General features: G+C 46.5%; 2 protein-coding genes across 5 annotated transcripts; one reads left to right on the top strand and one right to left on the bottom strand.

Moving 5' to 3' along the window:
* Positions 1-40: 40 nt before the first annotated feature.
* Positions 41-12287, top strand: LOC119230060 (potassium voltage-gated channel subfamily KQT member 2). Of its 4 annotated transcripts, XM_037491037.2 has the most exons (20): positions 262-615; positions 1461-1611; positions 1808-1898; positions 2540-2666; positions 3802-3977; positions 4661-4786; positions 4988-5098; positions 5181-5276; positions 5545-5639; positions 5722-5790; positions 5879-5908; positions 6293-6372; positions 6480-6683; positions 7591-7638; positions 8013-8121; positions 8293-8328; positions 9039-9170; positions 9273-9393; positions 9489-9664; positions 9784-12287. In XM_037491037.2, the coding sequence occupies exons 1-20, from the start codon at positions 483-485 to the stop codon at positions 10415-10417; spliced, it is 2745 nt and encodes a 914-aa protein (XP_037346934.2). In that variant the 5' UTR covers positions 262-482; the 3' UTR covers positions 10418-12287. The 4 variants fall into 4 exon arrangements, 3 of the variants coding, with proteins under 3 accessions (XP_037346934.2, XP_037346936.2, XP_037346935.2); XM_037491038.2 differs by lacking the exon at positions 8293-8328 and having other exon boundaries at positions 268-615; XR_005121675.2 differs by lacking the exons at positions 9489-9664; positions 9784-12287 and having other exon boundaries at positions 41-615; positions 8293-8318; positions 9273-9290.
* A 523-nt stretch (positions 12288-12810) lies between these two features.
* ddx27 (DEAD (Asp-Glu-Ala-Asp) box polypeptide 27) lies at positions 12811-19195 on the bottom strand. Its single transcript, XM_062563728.1, has 26 exons — positions 18758-19195; positions 18065-18214; positions 17752-17811; positions 17500-17671; positions 17173-17225; positions 17002-17091; positions 16733-16838; positions 16468-16641; positions 16190-16340; positions 16006-16105; positions 15777-15918; positions 15532-15685; positions 15301-15382; positions 15037-15214; positions 14811-14917; positions 14497-14593; positions 14290-14381; positions 14066-14186; positions 13883-13979; positions 13715-13774; positions 13594-13632; positions 13471-13509; positions 13350-13388; positions 13220-13270; positions 13102-13140; positions 12811-12927 (listed from the first exon to the last, which is right to left on the bottom strand). The coding sequence occupies exons 1-26, from the start codon at positions 18839-18841 to the stop codon at positions 12915-12917; spliced, it is 2490 nt and encodes an 829-aa protein (XP_062419712.1). The 5' UTR covers positions 18842-19195; the 3' UTR covers positions 12811-12914.
* Positions 19196-19803: the final 608 nt, after the last annotated feature.

Raw genomic sequence — 19803 nt, 5'->3', positions numbered from 1 at the left:
ACATTTAAATAAGCCAATTACAAGTGCATCCTCCGTGCTCCATGTTGTGTTGCTGTTAATTCCACCTGCCTCTCATCCCGTAGTCAGGGTTACCGTCGATTCCGATCATTCAGTTACCATGGCGATGGGCCGAGCTCATTATCGTCCCCTTGCGTCCTTTTCTTTTAACTGACCAATCAATTGAATCGTTGAATTTTGTTTTCATCTTCGAGCGTCGGTGACGTCAGGCTACTTCCTTCTCCTATGGGAAGTCGTTGATGGGGGAGGTAAAAAAAATCTGCTGATCAGCCAATCTGCGGCACGTCTGTCGCTGCGGGTTTTGTTTTCCTCCTCCTCCTCTCCCTCTCTCCTTCCATCCTGTTTTCCTCTTCTCCTCCTCCGCTCCTCCGCAGCGATGCTCCGGTCCGCCCGGGCCGTCCTCGGTACTCTGTCTGCGGACAGGCAGTAGAACTGCGGGACGGTGCTGGTTCCTCCGCGGAGCGATGGTGCAGAAATCCCGCAACGGCGGGGTGTTCCCCGCGGCGCAGGCCGACCAGAAGAAGCTGAAGGTGGGCTTCGTAGGTCTGGAGGCCGGGGGGTCTGAGGTCAGCAGAGACGGAGCCCAGCTCATTGCAGGTGATTACAACCGGTTCACGGGCGGTAATAAACGTGCACCGCAGTAGACCCGGATCAGGGTTATTGGGATTATTATTAGGTTGTGATGTCGAGAGCCCGAGGGAAACATTCCCGGTTCTGCTGCACGATTAAAACAAATGCAACAAGATACGTGAACAACAAGGTTAAATGATGAGGAATAAATCAATATTAACATCACAACGTCACACGGGTGCTCGGCTGTGATTGGCTGATAATGCATGCGCTTTGGCTGGGGTTTATCACCAATTTTTTATTATGTGACGAGCAAAATTAACATGAATATCTCTGAGGAGTTGTGTCTTACACAGAAAACAGTTTAAAGTGTCACTGAAAGCACAGTTCACTTAAAAGAGCTTGAATGACGAGAAACCCCTTGATCACGTGTTTTTACTTTATGTGCAGATGATGAAAGCATCTACATTTCATCAAATAGACACCTCATGTGCTCCAGCTCAGGTTTAAAGTGAAGTGTCAGCATAAGTTGATTCTTAAATAGATGTCTATCCGGTATGATGCCGGTTTGAGGAGAGCAAACAAACCAATGCAGATAGACATATATGGGAAAATGACTACTTCTCTCTGGATTTAAGCCCTCAGTAAACATTGTAAATGTGAATTTATGGTCTACATCCCTAGTACAACATATAATGTTAATTTAGTAAATTATGGTCCACTTAGAATCAAACAGACCATAAAGCAGGCTACATGCTGATTGACAGGTCTCTTTCTGTTTTTTATTCTGTTTAATACCACTCACGCTGCTCAAGTGTTGTTGTGTTTGTGTAAGTTTATAGGTGCTAATGAATGTACATACCTGCCTTCAGGTGGGGATGAAGGTCCTCGCCGGCAGCGCAGCAGCGTCTCTGGAGTGAAGAGGCCACCGAAGCGAAACGCCGTCTACAGACGACTGCAGAACTTCCTGTACAACGTCCTGGAGAGGCCTCGAGGATGGGCCTTCATCTACCACGCCTACGTGTAAACTCCCCTCTACACCTGCCATGTCCAAACATTATTGTTTTTGTCACTAAAAGCTTAAATCAATCCATATTTAATTTAATAGATAGTTAAATTCTTTTGATGATCAAATGAACAACATGAGATATCTATGAAATAATTTATCACGCAATCATATTAAAAAGTGTGTGTGTGTGTGTGTGTGTTCTCTGCTCAGGTTCGTGCTGGTCTTCTCCTGCCTGGTTATGTCTGTGTTCTCCACAATCAGAGAGTATGAGAAGTCTTCAGAGGACGCTCTCTACATTCTGGTAAATTCTCTATGACTCACAGTGTTAAACACGTCGTTCATGCTCTGATCCGAGGTCCACTCACTACTCCCTCTGAAGGTCTTCACGCAGAGCTCGTTGACATGTTTAAACTTGTCCGTTTTAATCATGTTGACTTTCTGTGTACGTTTTACATTTTTACACAAGTCAGCTAGTTGCCTTTATTATTATTATATTATTTTGAGCTCGTCATTTTGTAATGCTATCCAAGCTTTATAGTGAGAATGTAGGCGACATCCTTTGATCACTAGACACGCAATATATACAACCACGAGTGTGATAAAAATGAATGGCGCAAAAATTATTCTTGTGATTTGAATCAACACAAACACCACAAAGTGCTTAGAATTGATTAATTTGGGAAAATAGAATTACTGCCCCCACATTGTCATCTGCAGTGCACACCGCTTCACTCCTTTCCTGCCTTTCACAATAAAAGCCTTAGACGTATTTGTTGCTTCTCTGAACAAGCTTAAATTCCCTCAAATACATTTTGCTAACAGGCAACTCATCTTATATTTAAAGGAAAATGAGTACCGTAATACTAGGAGCAGGAAGTGTCAAACAAGCAAGTCATTTCAAAGGCAACTCCAACTTTCTAACAATGGGTCGTTGCACAACAGGAAGTGGTGACCATCGTGGTGTTTGGGGTGGAGTACATCGTGAGGATCTGGGCTGCAGGTTGCTGCTGTCGGTACAGAGGATGGAGAGGACGACTGAAATTTGCCAGAAAACCTTTCTGTGTCATCGGTGAGTCTGTGGACTTCAACTTCCTTTACCAGCAGACTATAACAACACTTCCTTTACCCCCAGACTTTAACAACACTTCCTTTACCCCCAGACTTTAACAACACTTCCTTTACCCCCAGACTTTAACAACACTTCCTTTACCCCCAGACTTTAACAACACTTCCTCTACCCTCAGACTATCACAACACTTCCTTTACCCTCAGACTATCACAACACTTCCTTTACCCTCAGACTATCACAACACTTCCTTTACCCTCAGACAATGACAACACTTCCTTTACCCTCAGACTATAACAACACTTCCTTTACCCTCAGACTATAACAACACTTCCTTTACCCTCAGACTATAACAACACTTCCTTTACCCTCAGACTATAACAACACTTCCTTTACCCTCAGAATATAACAACACTTCCTTTACCATCAGACTTTAACAACACTTCCTTAACCCCTACACTATAACAACACTTCCTTTACCCTCAGACTATAACAACACTTCCTTTACCCTCAGACTATGACAACGCTTCCTCTACCCTCAGACTATAACAACACTTCCTTTACCCCTACACTATAACAACACTTCCTCTACCCTCAGACTATGACAACACTTCCTCTACCCTCAGACTATAACAACACTTCCTCTACCCTCAGACTATAACAACGCTTCCTCTACCCTCAGACTATAACAACGCTTCCTCTACCCCCAGACTATAACAACACTTCCTCTACCCTCAGACTATAACAACACTTCCTTTACCCCTACACTATAACAACACTTCCTCTACCCTCAGACTATGACAACACTTCCTCTACCCTCAGACTATAACAACGCTTCCTCTACCCTCAGACTATAACAACACTTCCTCTACCCTCAGACTATAACAACACTTCCTTTACCCTCAGACTATGACAACGCTTCCTCTACCCCCAGACTATAACAACACTTCCTCTACCCCCAGACTATAACAACACTTCCTTTACCCTCAGACAATGAGGGACAACATTTTAAACTGGGTGAATGATGTGAGACATTGTAATTACCTGTCTGTTTTCCTGTCTGTCTGTGTGTCTATGTGTGTGTGTGTGTGTGTGTGTGTGTATTTGTGTCTCTCTCTGTCTCTCATTCTGTCCACAGACATCATGGTGTTGATAGCGTCCATCTCAGTATTGGCTGCGGGGACTCAGGGGAACGTCTTCGCTACGTCGGCCATCAGGTCGCTTCGTTTCCTGCAGATTCTTAGGATGATCCGGATGGACCGACGTGGGGGAACCTGGAAACTGCTGGGATCAGTGGTCTACGCCCACAGCAAGGTAACCATGGAAACGCCTGTTCCTATCGTAACGAGCAATCTGCTGATTATCGTTTGTTTGATCAACAAGAAGTCCAAAACACAAAGACATCCATTGAGATATAAAACAGAGACGCTTACATTATTTTAGCCTAAAATGTTACATAAACAATTAATCAATTAAAATAGTATTATTATTGCTGACAAATTCCTTATAGAGACTTACAATAGTCCTCTCAATTCCACTGCTTTCAGCTCATGTTTCCAACAGCTGTACCTAGTAAAAGAACAACTGTATCTGCTTATAATGCGTCATTTTCACTGTTTTCACTGTGACGCCTCTACTTCCACTGACACGTCGAGTGTCTTCACTGTGACGCCTCTACTTCCACTGACACGTTGAGTGTCTTCACTGTGACGCCTCTGCTTCCACTGACACGTTGAGTGTCTTCACTGTGACGCCTCTGCCTGCACCGACACTTCTGCTGCGTTCACTCATGTGTCAGCGCTACTGGTTTATAGGCATCTCCTTCCTGACATCTAAACATTTGCATTGATCCTGGAGTGTATTGATCACAGTTACCGATTAGATGAGTGGTTTAAACTCTGTGCCTCTCTGTTCCGTCTTTTGATCTGTCTCATGTGTCCTAATGTCTGTCTCACTTTGTCCTGATGTCTGACTCACTTTGTCCTGTCTCCCTGCAGGAGTTGATTACTGCGTGGTATATCGGCTTCCTGTGTCTCATTCTGGCCAGTTTCCTTGTTTATCTGGCTGAAAAAGAGGACAACGAACAGTTTGAGACGTACGCAGACGCCCTCTGGTGGGGACTGGTGAGACAACACACACAATCCGCGGCCTTTCGCTACACTTTCAGAAACGGGATTAGAAAAGGAGGCGTGTTGGATGATGATGTCTTAGCGTCCTCCCGTTCTCCAGCTTCCCACCCCTAAAGTACACCGGTCTGAACCTGGAGCCTCATCTCCTCCTCAGCAAGGGAACAATTTAATTGGTCCATCTCTGTCTCTTGTCAGATCACCTTGACGACCATCGGCTACGGAGACAAGTTCCCCATCACCTGGAACGGACGCCTGCTGGCTGCAGCCTTCACGCTGATCGGAGTCTCCTTCTTTGCTCTGCCCGCTGTGAGTCCCTCTCACCTGCTTTCAGCCGACACAGGTCAACCTCGTCCCAGCTCACCTGCCCGTCTGCCCGTCTGTCTCTCAGGGGATCCTGGGTTCTGGTTTTGCTCTGAAGGTTCAGGAGCAGCACCGTCAGAAGCATTTTGAGAAGAGACGTAACCCAGCAGCCGGACTCATCCAGGTGAACGTCTGTGATGGGACAAACGTCCATGAATCAGTTTGGAAATCCTAGAGGAAAAAGTAGGCTTTATGGAAGTGATCCAGTAGTCCCGATAGTTGTCTGTACATCCTTTGGTGCTCTACAAACATACGCTTCTTATTGATTATCATGTAAACTATTCAATGAGCAGAGCAGGTGATGTAGCTCGCCTTACAGGTCTGAGTCGTCAGCATCGGGTTTTTGTAGCTGTTTCCATGGAGACCGATGACTCCTCTCTGTCTCCTCACAGGCGGCATGGAGGGTTTACGCCACAAACCTGAGCCGAACTGATCTGAATTCAACATGGGATTATTACAAGAGGACCGTCTCCGTCCCTATGTACAGGTGAGACTTGTCCACCTACAGACCATCGCAGCTGTAAAGATTCTGATAATGTCATCAATACCAACTTTGTGTGTCTTTTCAGGTTGATCCCTCCTCTCAATCAGTTGGATTTATTGAGGAACCTCAAGAATAAGTCAGGACTCTCGTTCAGGTCTGAAACGATGGAACTAATACTGCTACTAGTGAACTTTTATTCTTAATTCAATGGTTAATAACAACAACAATCTGTCTGTATGCAGGAAAGATGCTCAGCCTGAACCTTCTCCCAGGTCAGTGAACAGTTCTGGTTTAGAACAGTATAATACCAGACAATAAAACAGTTGATAGCAACAAAAGCCAGAAAGTCTGTTTAGCTCAGGCCTGAATCTGCAGCGACCTGTCAATCACAGTAGCCCCGCCCCAAAGCATTCCCTGGTCTATTTGACTCCGAATGGACCATATTTTACTAAATGAACATGCTTTATTGAACAGACTTGATGGTTGGGATCTAACTAATAAATAAATTATACCATATATAGCAACATAAAATAATTCAGTTGGTTTAGGCCATATTGTTCACATCGTTGATCGCAATAAAGAATATATTCTTAAATTGATGCCAGATTTCTAAAACTGTCTCTGTCTGTCTCGCTCACTGTCTCTCGTCCCTGCAGTCAGAAGGTCAGCCTGAAGGAGAGGGTCTTCTCGTCTCCCCGTGGTTCAGTGACCAAAGGGAAAGGTTCTCCTCAGCATGGTGGGTGTTGTTTTTTGGCCAGGAAGTAATTACAATTAAACAAACACATGCTGGTGCTTCTCCTTCTTGACTTCCTTTTCACTTACTGTCTCCACCGGCTCCCACAGTGGCCCCGGGTGTTACCCCTGGCGTTGGTCCTGGAGTTCCCGGAGTACTAGGGAGCGTCCAGGCCCTGCGACAGTCCCCCACCGTGGAGCTCAACCCGGAGGAGAGTCCCAGCAAGGTTCCAAAGAGCTGGAGCTTCGGAGAACGCAGCAGAACCCGACAGGCCTTCAGGATCCGCGGGGCGGCTTCACGCCAAAACTCTGAAGGTAAGAGGGTCAGAGAAAAGATGATGATAACGATGATTATGATGATGATGATTATGATGGTGGTGGTAATGATGATGATAATGGTTGTGGTCATGGTGCTGATAATGATGGGAATGATGATGATAATGGTTGTAGTGATGGTGGTGATGTTGATGGTGATGATGATAATGGTTGTAGTGATGGTGATAATGGTGACAATGGTGGTGATGATGATGATAATGGTTGTGGTGATGGTGGTGATGATAATGATAATGATTGTAGTGATGATGATAATGATTGTAGTGATGATGATTATGGTGATGGTTGTAGTGATGGTGGTGATTATGATGATAATGCTGTGGTGGTGATGATGATGGTGATGGTTGTAGTGATGGTGATAATGCTGTGGTGGTGATGATGATGATGGTGATGGTTGTAGTAATGGTGATGGTGGTGATGATGATGATGATGGTGATGGTTGTAGTGATGGTGATAATGCTGTGGTGGTGATGATGATGATGATGGTGATGGTTGTAGTGATGGTGATAATGCTGTGGTGGTGATGATGATGATTATGGTGATGGTTGTAGTGATGGTGGTGATTATGATGATAATGCTGTGGTGGTGGTGATGATGATGATAATGATTGTAGTGATGGTGATAATGGTGATGGTTGTAGTGATGGTGGTGATTATGATGATAATGCTGTGGTGGTGATGATGATGGTGATGGTTGTAGTGATGGTGATAATGCTGTGGTGGTGATGATGATGATGATGGTGATGGTTGTAGTGATGGTGATGGTGGTGATTATGATGATGATAATGCTGTGGTGGTGATGATGATGATGATGGTGATGGTTGTAGTGATGGTGATGATGAGTGGAGTGGATTCCTCTGAGGTTTGTCTCCTCTCTCCTCCTCCTTTAGTGCTGATAGAGATGCAGGATGAAGAGTTCAGACAGAAGAGCTCCCCAGGTCAGCAATTTTGTTTAACACAGACACATATATGAATATGTACACACAGAAAAATATATTCTTTGTCCATTTGACTAAATGAAATACATGATATGTGCGGCAAAGAGGATGTTCTCAACGAGATATTGATCTGACGACAGCAGTTATGAAAACAAAATTAGCTAATTAGTTATATCCGTAATGTCCCGCTATTATTTGTTTGCGGGCAGTCTTCTTCAAAGAACACACTGATGTTTCCTCGCTCACAGCTCCTCCATCCTCGAGAGGCTTTTTAGGAACTAGAATGTCGGAGGACAGAGGAGACGAGGAGACGAGGAAGCACAGAATCTAGACGTGAGAGAGTCCCTCTGTTATTGTTGTTGTTGTTGCTTTAGATGCCAGCCTGCCAGGAGAAGACATGGCCGACGACAACAAGAGCTGCCACTGTGAGTTCATCCCTCAGGATCTCACCCCGGGGTTAAAGGTCACCATCAGAGCCATCTGGTATGAACCGCTTACTGTTTTTGACACTCATTTATTTATCAGTTTACCTGCTCATCATTCATCACTTTACTCATTGTTTATTTGCTGGTTAGTATGCACTTAACCCATTCTGCTTTTTATTCACAATATTATTATTTATTTATTTTCATTTTTTATTTGTGCTCACCCCAGGGTCAAAGGTCACCATCAGCTGTTGGGTAAGAGCAGGTAGTCTGGCCTCAAGTTAGCTTCATTGTTTTCTGTTTCAATGTTTCCTGTTGTCTGACACCAAAGGTCATTCTTTCTGTTTAGACAGACCTTGTGCTTTGGTTTCTTCTTCGTTGATTCTTCCTGCTTCCATCATCTTCCTCCTTACTTCCTCTTTCTTCATTTAAAAAAAATGACAATCATGATTATCATTATTTATATACAGTATGATGATCCTGATGATCACATTACCATTATTGATGTTGTTGGTGTCCGCCCTGCAGAGAAGTGTCTTTTAGTCCTACTATAGCTCCTCTCCTGTCTGTCAAATGAAGTCAAAGTTCTTTAAGATGATTCATAGCGTCACGCATCGGAACCAGATTCTGTTTGGATGTGAAGACCAGCAATGATCAGCACATGAAGGACACCTCCTAAATGTAGGGTTCACACGCTTGGTCTCTGGGTCTGTGTTCCCTGGTTTTGGACTGATTTTTTTCGGATTGGGCCATAGTCATTTCCTCATTGACTGCTGTAAAAACAGAGGAGTTCCCCCCTTGATGGTCAGAAAACATGGTCTCTCCCCACCCCCACCCCCCCCTTTCCCGATCCAGACCCATAGTCAGAAGACAGACTAAGTCTGTGAGATGACTGAGTGCCTGAGACCGCCTGAGGTCCTTCAGATGGTGACCTCCTTTTCTCTCTCTCTCTCTCTCTCTCTCTCTCTCTCTCAGCATTATGCGCTTAATGGTGTCCAAGAGGAAGTTTAAAGAGAGCCTTCGTCCCTACGATGTTATGGACGTGATCGAACAGTACTCAGCCGGACACTTGGACATGCTCGCCCGCATCAAGAACCTCCAGTCAAGGTCTGACTGCTGACCCCTTGAGTGTATGATAAAATGATTTCCCACAATCTCCTGGAAAATCATCGAAAGACTCATTTACCCGCGCTGTGTCCTGATATGTAGGGTGGACCAGATAGTTGGGAGGGGGACACCGACCGCAGACAAGGACCGTCCCAAAGCGGCCAACGAAGAGCTTCCCGAGGATCCCAGCATGATGGGCCGGCTGGGGAAGGTGGAGAAGCAGGTAACCATTGGCAACCGGTCTATCGGGGGCCGAACCCACTGATTTCTTTCGATGCAGCTGGCGGTCCTGAATCCCTCGCTGGTCTCGTCCATCAGGTGCTGTCCATGGAGAGAAAGCTGGACTTCCTGGTCAACATCTACATCCAGCGGATGGGAATCCCCCAGTCCGAGACTGACGCCTACTTTGGACCCAAGGAGCCGGACCCGGCCCCCCCCTACCACAGTCCAGTGGATCACCTGGAGAAGAGCCAGTCCATCTCCAAGCTCCCACAGTCAGTGTCTGCCACAGCTGGGGAGCCACAGAACCAGTACACACCTGTTGTTCATGACATATTGTTCACATGTTAACTTGTGGGTGTGGTCCCTTTTGTTTGTTTGTTTGTTTGTTAAGGGGGTTGCCTGGCGACCACACTGAGAAGAATCGTCAGGTGACAAAGATGGTCCGCTCCAGCAGCTCCACCGGACACAGGAACAGCGGCGGCCCAACCTGCCCGCCCTCCACCTCCTGGCAGCCAATCAGCTCCCAGCCCCACCAGCAGCTGCCACCCCCTGCCCACCGTAGCCGCGGCAACACTCCGAGTCCAGTGGGGGACGGGTCGCTGGTTCGACTGCCGCCTCCTCCGGCCGGAGAGAGACACGGCGGGAACCGACCCAAGCGGCACAGCGCCGGAGACCGGGTGGGGTCAGAGAGACCGGAGAAGGGAGGAGAGGCGGCCAATGGGACGGGAGGTGGAGGCGGGGAGGTGAAGCCGGACAGTGATGCCTCTATTTCCATACAGTCTGTGGACCATGAGGACCTGGAGCACTCCTTCAGTGGCTTCTCTGCCTCTCAGTCCAAGGACAACCTGAACTTCCTCAACAATGGCTTCTACTCCTCCGCTAACCACCAAGGAGGTGGAGGAGGAGGCGGAGCCACCAGCACCGCCACTCTCCGGCCATACATTGCAGAGGGGGAGTCGGACTCTGACTCTGAGCTCTGCGCTCCGTCGCCACACTCGGACCAGGACTGGACCGGGACCAAGTAGAGCCAAGTAAACGAGAGCTGAACCAGCAGAACAATTGAAGTGACTGAAACTGTGAAGGGAAACATAAAGAAGTACAAGTTAAACACCAGCTGGAGTCTTAGGAGTGAAGCATCATGGACATGTCAACAGTACAAATCATATGCACTGGTTTTAATCATGTGAATGTTTTAACAGGAAATGTTTGTTCTCACCATCACTGGTTCACTGCTGTGACACGTGATTGGTTTACTGCTGTGATACGCTGGCGCGCAATTGGTTTACTGCTGACACGCGATTGGTTCACTGCTGTGATACGCTGGCACGTGATTGGTTTACTGCTGACACGCGATTGGTTCACTGCTGTGATACGCTGGCACGTGATTGGTTTACTGCTGACACGCGATTGGTTCACTGCTGTGATACGCTGACACGCGATTGGTTCACTGCTGTGATACGCTGGCACACGATTGGTTCACTGCTGTGACACGCTGGCACACGATTGGTTCACTGCTGTGACACGCTGGAACGTGATTGGTTCACTGCTGTGATACGCTGGAACGTGATTGGTTTACTGCTGACACGCGATTGGTCCACTGCTGTGACACACTGGCACACAATTGGTTCACTGCTGTGACACGCTGGCACACGATTGGTTCACTGCTGTGATACACTTGCACGCAATTGGTTCACTGCTTATATTTACTGAGGCAAAGCATCATGGGAACATGGATGCCAAAGGACTCTGTTATTCCCTTCTAGACCATAAACACAGATTTTCTTCATTTGATTTCCATCAGTCCTTAGTCTATTGTGACTATTTCCAGTTGATCTGTCTTTGTACTCTTAACATTTAGACAATACTACATAGACTTTAAATTAATCTACAATCTAATGCATTGATTCAAATGCCTTAAAATCCACTAGGGTTCAAAGCTGAGGTGGCAAGCCTCCACCCAACAGAACAGCACAACGTACGGTCAAATTAAACAGCAAATGTTGTATAGAAACGTGTGGAATGCTAACGTCAGAAACATACATTAGCAGGCTATTTGGGGACGGCCTTAGCAAAGGTTCTCTATCACTAAGACGCAGCATTTCAAACTCAGCAATCCGTTTTTATTTGCATAAAGTATTATATATTTTTTTGTCCATAGTGGATATCTACCCAGCCGGATATCAACGTTTTACATACGAAAATACATTAATAAATCAGAAGTTGATAATTAGTCCCACATTTCATCAAATCATCAATATGTAATCGAATCATCCCCAACAGCTATTTTTTTTATGATTCATATGCATGTATCCAAACGGGTAATCAACCCAGCGACAGGAATGTAAATGATTAAATGCTGAAGAGGTTTTTTTATCGGAGACAAACTCATCCGTCTCAGGAAAACTAAAACAGGACAAACCTACCAAAATAAGAGTCTTTTACTGCTTAAGCTCCTTTGCTTTTCTCAAGACACAGAGTTCAACATTTCTGACCAGCAGTAGAGCTAAAAACCTAAAGTTTTTCCAGAAGCCACAGATACCAGGCGTAAACTTGGTGTCGTCATCTGGAAGATGACGGACAGGTATTGAGGCTTAAGTTTATCCACCGAATGTAAGATAAACATTATGTTTATCAACTGCATCGACATTTCTCAGCAAAGCTTGAATGTCGGCACATTTCATTTTGAGTTTTGTTTTTTCCAACAAAGACAACATATTTAAACCCTTTTTTACAGAAGTAAACACCTAATTTTGTTTCCACGGTAACTGTTGGTCAGTTCAGACGACATTTCTTTATTTTGGGGAAAAAGCAGTCTTCATCTTGTTTCACACAAGCAGTATCTCTGTACAGAACTTTGCCTGTTTGTATTTCAATATTAATTAAAAACATTTAAACACAAAACATCTGATGAACCGTCTTTTGTCGACCGAGTAGGACCCACGCCGTAACCTGAGGTTCTGAGAAGTGAATCGAAAACATCTTGATTTATTCCCTCAGTAAACATTGTAAATGTATGGTCTCAATATAGTTTTAATTCTTCAATACAGCATGATGTTCATTTAGTACCACAAAGGAGGCTTTAGGGCAGGGCTTACTGTGATTGACAGGTTGCTGCTATTATCACACACTTTAACATACAATAGTTTTTACTTTGCTGCCTTACATGCTATACTATAACCGTATTACTATCCTCACACTTATTGTTTTTCTACATACTGATGTGGACAATTTTGTGTATCTATGGGCTTTTTTAAGCCGATTTCTTTGGCTTTGATATTTTCTAACATTTCTATGACAAATTATACCGTTGACTTCATGATTGATAAATGTAGTGTACATCACGCTGTACTGACACACTCATGACATCTGTATGACCTCGCTCCCCAACACCTTCAGAAGAAACTGCAGACGGGTTGAATACAGATCAAAACTTTATTTAAAACGTCATTAAATGAACAGAACAGCTGGAGGAGATTTACAGTGAACACAGAGAACTGCTTCTCAGGGCGGCCATCTTGGATTTCACTTCTTGAACCTGACGGACAGAACGGAGACTTTCAGTTAAAGAGGGACCACAGATGTCCAATCAGAACCCAAAATTGCACTTTTCAGTCCAACTAGAACTGCACTCATTCCTCACTGATGCTCAAAGACGTTACATCGCGATGACGTCCTGGTTTTAAAAATTATTTTTGGGTCAGACACTCACCTGGAGCCGCCCGGACGCTTTTTGTCCCCAAAGGACCGCCTGTAAGCGTAAAGAGGCATGTGAGACAGGTGTTCAAAGAGAGAAACAGAGAGAAAGAAACAGACACAGTGGAACTCACTTGGAGCCGCCGCCACCCTTCCCCTCCCCAAAGGGCCGTCTGTAATCTGGTCTGTGGGCAGAAAGAGACAGGTGAGACACTTAGAGACGGACATGCACAGCGGGAGAGACAGAGAGACATTTCAACTCACCTGGAGCCGCCAGGACGCTTGTTGTCTCCGAAGGATGGTCTGTGAGCAGAGAGAGAGAGACAGGTTAGACGGGTGTGCAAGAGAGACAGACGAAGAGAGAGAGACAGACATTTAAACTCACTTTGAGCCGCCAGGACGCTTGTTGTCTCCGAAGGATGGTCTGTGAGCAGAGAGAGAGAGAGACAGGTTAGACGGGTGTGCAAGAGAGAGACAGACGAAGAGAGACAGAGACATTTAAACTCACTTGGAGCCGCCAGGACGCTTCTTGTCTCCGAAGGATGGTCTGTGAGCAGAGAGACAGACAGGTTAGACGGGTGTGCAAGAGAGAGAGACAGAGAGACTAACAGAGAGACGGTTAAACCCACTTGGAGCCGCCAGGACGCTTCTTGTTTAAACCGAGACGCTTCCTGTCCTCAAAGGACGGTCTGTGTGGTGAGACAGGAGCACAGTTAAAGGGACAGACGGCTATACGTCCCATGCTGGGATCATCGTAGGACAGACAGGTGTGGGGACAGAGAGACAGACGGACTCACCCCGCTCTGTACTCTTTCAGAGCCTTGTTGCTGGTGTTGGTCAGCTCTTTGTCAAACACAGACTTCTTTCCTCCTTTTCCTGCTTTCGGATTGGCTGCTGCAGAGACGCTTCAGTTTAGTGCATCTGACAGGACTGCTGTAGTAGATTTGTGCGTCTTCTAGTTCTAATGTTTTATGTCTGACCTTTAGCGGGCATCTCCTCCTCTGCCATGGCCCTCGCCCTCTTCGGGCGCCGCTCTCTCTTCGCCGACCTCTCAGCGAACATCTGAGCCTTCAAGATCTCGAACTGAGCTCGTTCCTCCGCCTGAGGGAACCGAGACCATCAGTTCAAAAGCAGAGCTGTCGTTAAATGAAAGTTTCTTAAAAGTTAATGTCCAGTATTAATGGCCTATATTCATGGTTATTACCGTCGGGTCTTTCTTCTTGCCCTCTTTTAGGAATTGTTGTCTCTTCTTCTTCCCCCTCAGAGCAAGATCGAACTCCTGCAGGGCCTTGGACACTGAGGTAGAGAAGGACCCGTTAGGATGCCAAAGAGGGTGAAGTAGGCTGCGGCGCTACTACAGAGTACTACACAGAGTACTAGAGCAGGCTGTAGTATGCGTATTAGTACTCACCACGGCTCTGTTTCCTCTCCTGTTGAGTTTGAAACCAAACGCGCTGCAGTTGGTCAGTGTCGGTGGATCCCGCGAGGCGCTTCTGAGCGACACTCAACTACAAAACAACAATATTTAATAAATAAAATACAGGCAAACACGTAAAGGAGGAGAGTTAAAGGGGGTTCAGAGAGTAAACGAAGCAAAAGTGAGAGGCCCAAACATTTGAATCAAAGAACCTCCTCTCATTATATATATATATATATATATAGGCTATGGCGTCACAATTAGGGCAGACTGATCCTTTTTGCATTTTTTCAAGGGGACGAGGGTACCTTTGCCTCGGACGCAGCCATCTCCCTCTCCTCCCTCTCCAGCCGGATCACGGCCTGCACGTCCTTCTCCAGCTTGGTGATCAGATCTCTGAACTTCAAGATAACGTCTGGGCGAGAGACACAGAGAGGGAACAGCTCACCTTTCTGTCACTGCATTAACTTCCTGTTCAAAAATACTCAAACGTCCAACTCTCGTAAGCTCCCTGAAGTAGAAATTTGCAGATACCTGGCGGCAGGACTCGGGCCTTCACGCTGTTCTTGGCCGACTTCACCACCTCCTTCAGGGTCCTCCTCTCCGACTCCCCGACCAGAGACACCGAGCGGCCCGAGCGGCCGGCTCTGGCCGTGCGGCCGACGCGGTGAACGTAGTGCTTCGTCGTGGACGGCATGGTGAAGTTTATCACCTGGGGAGGAACGTTGTACTTTATTACAGAGCTGAACGTACGCAAGAGAGAACGCTACGTTTCCTTATTAAGAGGTTGGAGCTCACTGTTTTGACTCCGTCGATATCCAGACCTCTGGCTGCGACATCTGTGGCCACCAAGATATCGATCTGATCATCTTTAAACCGCCTGTAAACAACAACAACAACAACCGGGTAAATAACTAGTTTTAATAACAATCACTGTGTGTGTACATGAGGTTCTCCAGCCTCTGGTTATGTGTGTGTGAGTACCTGAGGTTTTCCAGCCTCTGGTTCGGTGTGTGTGTGTGTGAGTACCTGAGGTTCTCCAGCCTCTGGTTCTGGCTCAGTTCTCCGTGCAGTTCTCCGACCTTCAGGCCCATCAGTCCCAGCAGGATGTGCAACCTGTGAGCTTGTTTCCTCGTCTGAGTGAAACACATCACGTGATCCTGGAACGTCCGAGTCAGCAGGGCTGAGACGACCAACAGCAGTTAGTACATAGGTATGCGTGGTACCGCATGGTACAGGTGACGCAGTAGTACTTCTGGGTTACGTGTACCCACCAGCCACCACGGCCTCCCGGTCTCCTTCTCGGTTTTGTCGGATTCGGACAAACTCTTGTCGCAGAAACGGAGCAACGTCGGTGTTGCTGTTCACGAAGATCCTGATTGGCTGCTTCAAAGAGACGGCCGCCAGGTCCTTCACCTGCAGACGGAAGGTCACATGACACAGTGAGACACCGGGAGACAAAGGTGACATGACACAGCGAGACACAATTCACACGACACACACCTCCTCAGTCATGGTGGCAGAGAACAACATGGTCTGTCTGTTGTAGGAACACAGTCTGATGACCTCCTTCATCTGCTCCTCAAAGTACTCGTCCAGCATCCTGAGACACAAAGCAGGAGCCACCAGGTGAGTCTTGGGCCTGTTGTCATGGGGAGAGGGGATTCTGTGACGCCTCGGGGCTCACCTGTCGGCCTCGTCCAGGATCAGGATCTCAATGTGGGTCAGCTCGAAGGTCGGCGTGTTGTGGAGGTGATCGATCAGTCGGCCGGGCGTAGCGATCAGCACGTCGGGACCCGCCCTCAACGCAGCCTCCTGGGACTTCAGGTCCAGCCCACCTGTGCGCACACACACAGCGGGACGGGTTACCTGGGGCATGGGGAACCCACTGAGCCCAGCAGGTCGTGGGACTTTTGTACCAATCAGACCACACCAATAAAGAGCCGGAGGTTGAAAGGCCCTTACCGACAGCCAGGCAGGTGGTGATGGAGGTGAACTGGGCGAGCTGGCGGGCCACCGAGTGAACCTGGATGCCCAGCTCTCTTGTGGGAACCAGACACAGGACCCGGGTCACCTGGGACGTCCTGGGCTTATAAATCAAGCGCTCCAACACCGGCAGCATGAAGGCCGCCGTCTTCCCTGAAGAGACGAGAGAGGAGCGCTTACTGAGAATCTCCCCGGCTCGGCTGGTGTTCACTAGTCCCGGTGTGATGCAGCGTGTCCGCCCTACCTGTCCCAGTGGCAGCGCAGGCGCACAGGTCTTTGCCCAGCAGGCCGACAGGAATGCACGCCTTCTGGATGGGGGTCGGCTGCTTGAAGCCCAGAGCTGTGATGGCCTGAAAGGACACAACGGGGGGTTAAATACGAGAACTACGGGTCAGCAGTTCCAGGTGCAGCCCAATCGAGCTACATCATGAAGGCCAGCCAAGAGATACTGTACAGTTTGTTAACACTGCATTCTCTGCTCACACAGGCCCCCTCCCCAGAGGTCGCAGTTACCTTCAGGAGAGGCCGGGACAGGTTCATGTTGTCGAAGGTCAGCTTCTCGTTGTACTCCGACGCGTCTTCGTAGAACGACTCTGGCTGAGGCTGAGAACACAGCACCAGCCGTTACCATGGTAACATAATATAATAGATTCTTTGCAAATGACATCGGCTCCTCCTCCTCACCTCGTTTCCCAGCCTCCTCCTCTTCCCCCGCCGTTCTTTGTCTCTCAGGGTGTCTGAGAGAAAACAGGAAGTCAGTTGAAGCTGGTAAACATTTAACACTTCAAACATAGTTTGACAGAATAAATTACACAAACAAATGTGTTTTTTGTATCATTATTCAACCCAACATTATAGAACGGCTGTAGGGGGAGTACTGCATGATGATAGTTTAAAGATTCTGTGGTTATCTGCTTAGATACAATAACGCATTTGATAAAAAGACATTTAAAATAATAAAGTGTCTACCTCCGTGTCACGAATCAAAATAAAGGCCTTTGCTCGACTCACCTGATTTGGTCAGAATCACCTCGTCACTCGAATCAAACTCATCTTCGTCATCTTCCCCCTCATCCTCGTCTTCATCATCTGCATCGGCCTCTCCCTCAGCAGGCTTTACGTCCTCACCGTCCTCCTCCTCCTGGTTCTTCCCTTCATCGGCATCAACCTCAACCGATTTCTCCTGAAGATCAAAACAAACTGTACTTGAGGGCCTGAGGCGGAGCGCCGAGGGACGCAGGTCGGACCTGATGGTGGACTCACCTCAGCCTTCCTCTTCTTGCGGATTTTCTCTATCTTCTGGTCGAGTGTGGTTGCGGTTCTCTACAAACAAAGAAGAACATGATTAAAAACACAGAATGGAGAACGCTGGAGGACCAAAAGACCAACAAAGAAGAACATCAGAGGACCAAAACCGTGCTGAAGAGCATCGGATTAAAGACAAAACACCCACCGAGAGGAAGAACATGATCCTAAAATCTATTAGACTGCTGTTGTGGATTTTATGATCACTATGATTCTGTGAAGAAATGGGATGTGATCCATGGTGGTTTGGTTTTCAATGTCTAAGTTCTACCTTGTTCTTGAGCTGCTTCATGACGTCCTGCATGGCCCAGTCATCTCCGCGGCTCGGCGCGTCACTCTCTCCAAACACAAAGTCAGCATTAAAGTCCTTCACACCGCGAACCCCCAACTTCTTCTTCCTATTCAGGACGATCGGCTGGTCCTGAAAAACACAATTAATACACACAAATAGGTACACACATTTTAACATTCATAAAAACTGAACAACCGGAACACAATAATTGTAACTCTAAATACAATGTAACGGTTGTTCCGTGACAGATTTGTCAAATATAACTTTACACCATGTGACACTTTAATCACTAATATAAAACAAATAGTATTGCATTTTACAATCATGTTATTAAAAATCATCAATGTTAATGTTAAGATCCCCTCACACTGCCGTGCTGATGTATATATTTTAAACTATTTTAAATGACCGATTAGATTTTATAAAGATCTCAACAGTTTATAATAATTTAATTTGATTTAACTTTTATCAAATTTGATTCTGTTTCTTCTGTCAACTTAATACATTGTATTGATGTAAAGAAACGTGTTGTCACGTGTTCGTTAAGAGAGTGAAGAGTATCATCGAATCAAGAAACCTCCGGGATCAGAGAGCGGTTAATGCTCTGTCCTCCAGCCGGGCTCTGGCTCGCCTCGGCCCGCCTGGTGGGGTCGTGTCTCGGCCTTTACTCACCTCCTGGTCGGACTCGGTATCGGGTTCTTCCGGACTCTCGTCCTCGTCCCGGAGGGTCCCGATCAGGCCCAGCTGCTCCAACATGGCGGACTTCTCTTCGGTACCGGCTCACCTGGCTGCGTGGTGCTTTCCACCGATTCTAAAACCGATAAGTGCGCTGTTTTCTGTGCACAGACACACACACACACACACGTGTGTTGACGGAAACAGGATGTGAGAATGGTGTGTTTCCGGTTCACGTTCTTCTTCTACGTTTCATTGGCGGCCGATGAACATCGTTGAGGCGCAGTACCGCCACCCAGTAACGTGGAGGTGGAACTACACAATGTAATAATAATAACAATGATAATAATAATAATGATGATGATAATATTACATTATGAAATTACATGCATGTGCTGCAGTATATCAACGATAATAGTGATTTAACAAAAATATATTTTTTTCACATTAAGATAAAATTAAATGATACCCGACTGCTCTACCAAAATGTAGCTCTGGACCTCGGCCCCCTCCTCTGCTCAACTGCGGTGACCTACAAAAGCTCCACCCACAATATATTCATTCCAACCGAGTCCATCAGTCATGCAGATCCCAGCTTCCTCCCTTCATGACCTCACACTGGTTACACATCCTGCACACACTGAATTAACCTTAAATTTAACTATTCATGTTCATACTCCGGTTGGTATTTGTACTCACAACACGGTTGTGCGTAGTTATACTATGTGTTTAGTCTTCTGACCCTTGCACCTGTTGTGTGTCGTCTGATGTTTGCTCCACTCCCACTGGAGGTTCCATGAATCAGAGTTTTTTTTTTCCTCTTTCTTTAACCTGTGCCACACAGTTCACTGCAAATGTCAGCGATTAGAGAAACGTTATTGAGTTTATTACACTTATCTTCTTGTGTTGAAGAGTTCTTCAACTTGGACATATTTGTATTGTGAATTAATCGTGAAGTTATCTTTCTTCACTCTGAGTCTTTAACCCTCAAAGAGTGTTTCTGCAACTCGTGAACGGATGAGTGTGTGTGTGTGTGTGTGTCT

This window comes from Pungitius pungitius, chromosome 8, assembly GCF_949316345.1.
Source record: "Pungitius pungitius chromosome 8, fPunPun2.1, whole genome shotgun sequence".
Lineage (NCBI taxonomy): Eukaryota > Metazoa > Chordata > Actinopteri > Perciformes > Gasterosteidae > Pungitius > Pungitius pungitius.
The sequence above is the reverse complement of the archived record's forward strand: the minus strand, read 5'-3'. Positions and strand labels throughout refer to the sequence as shown.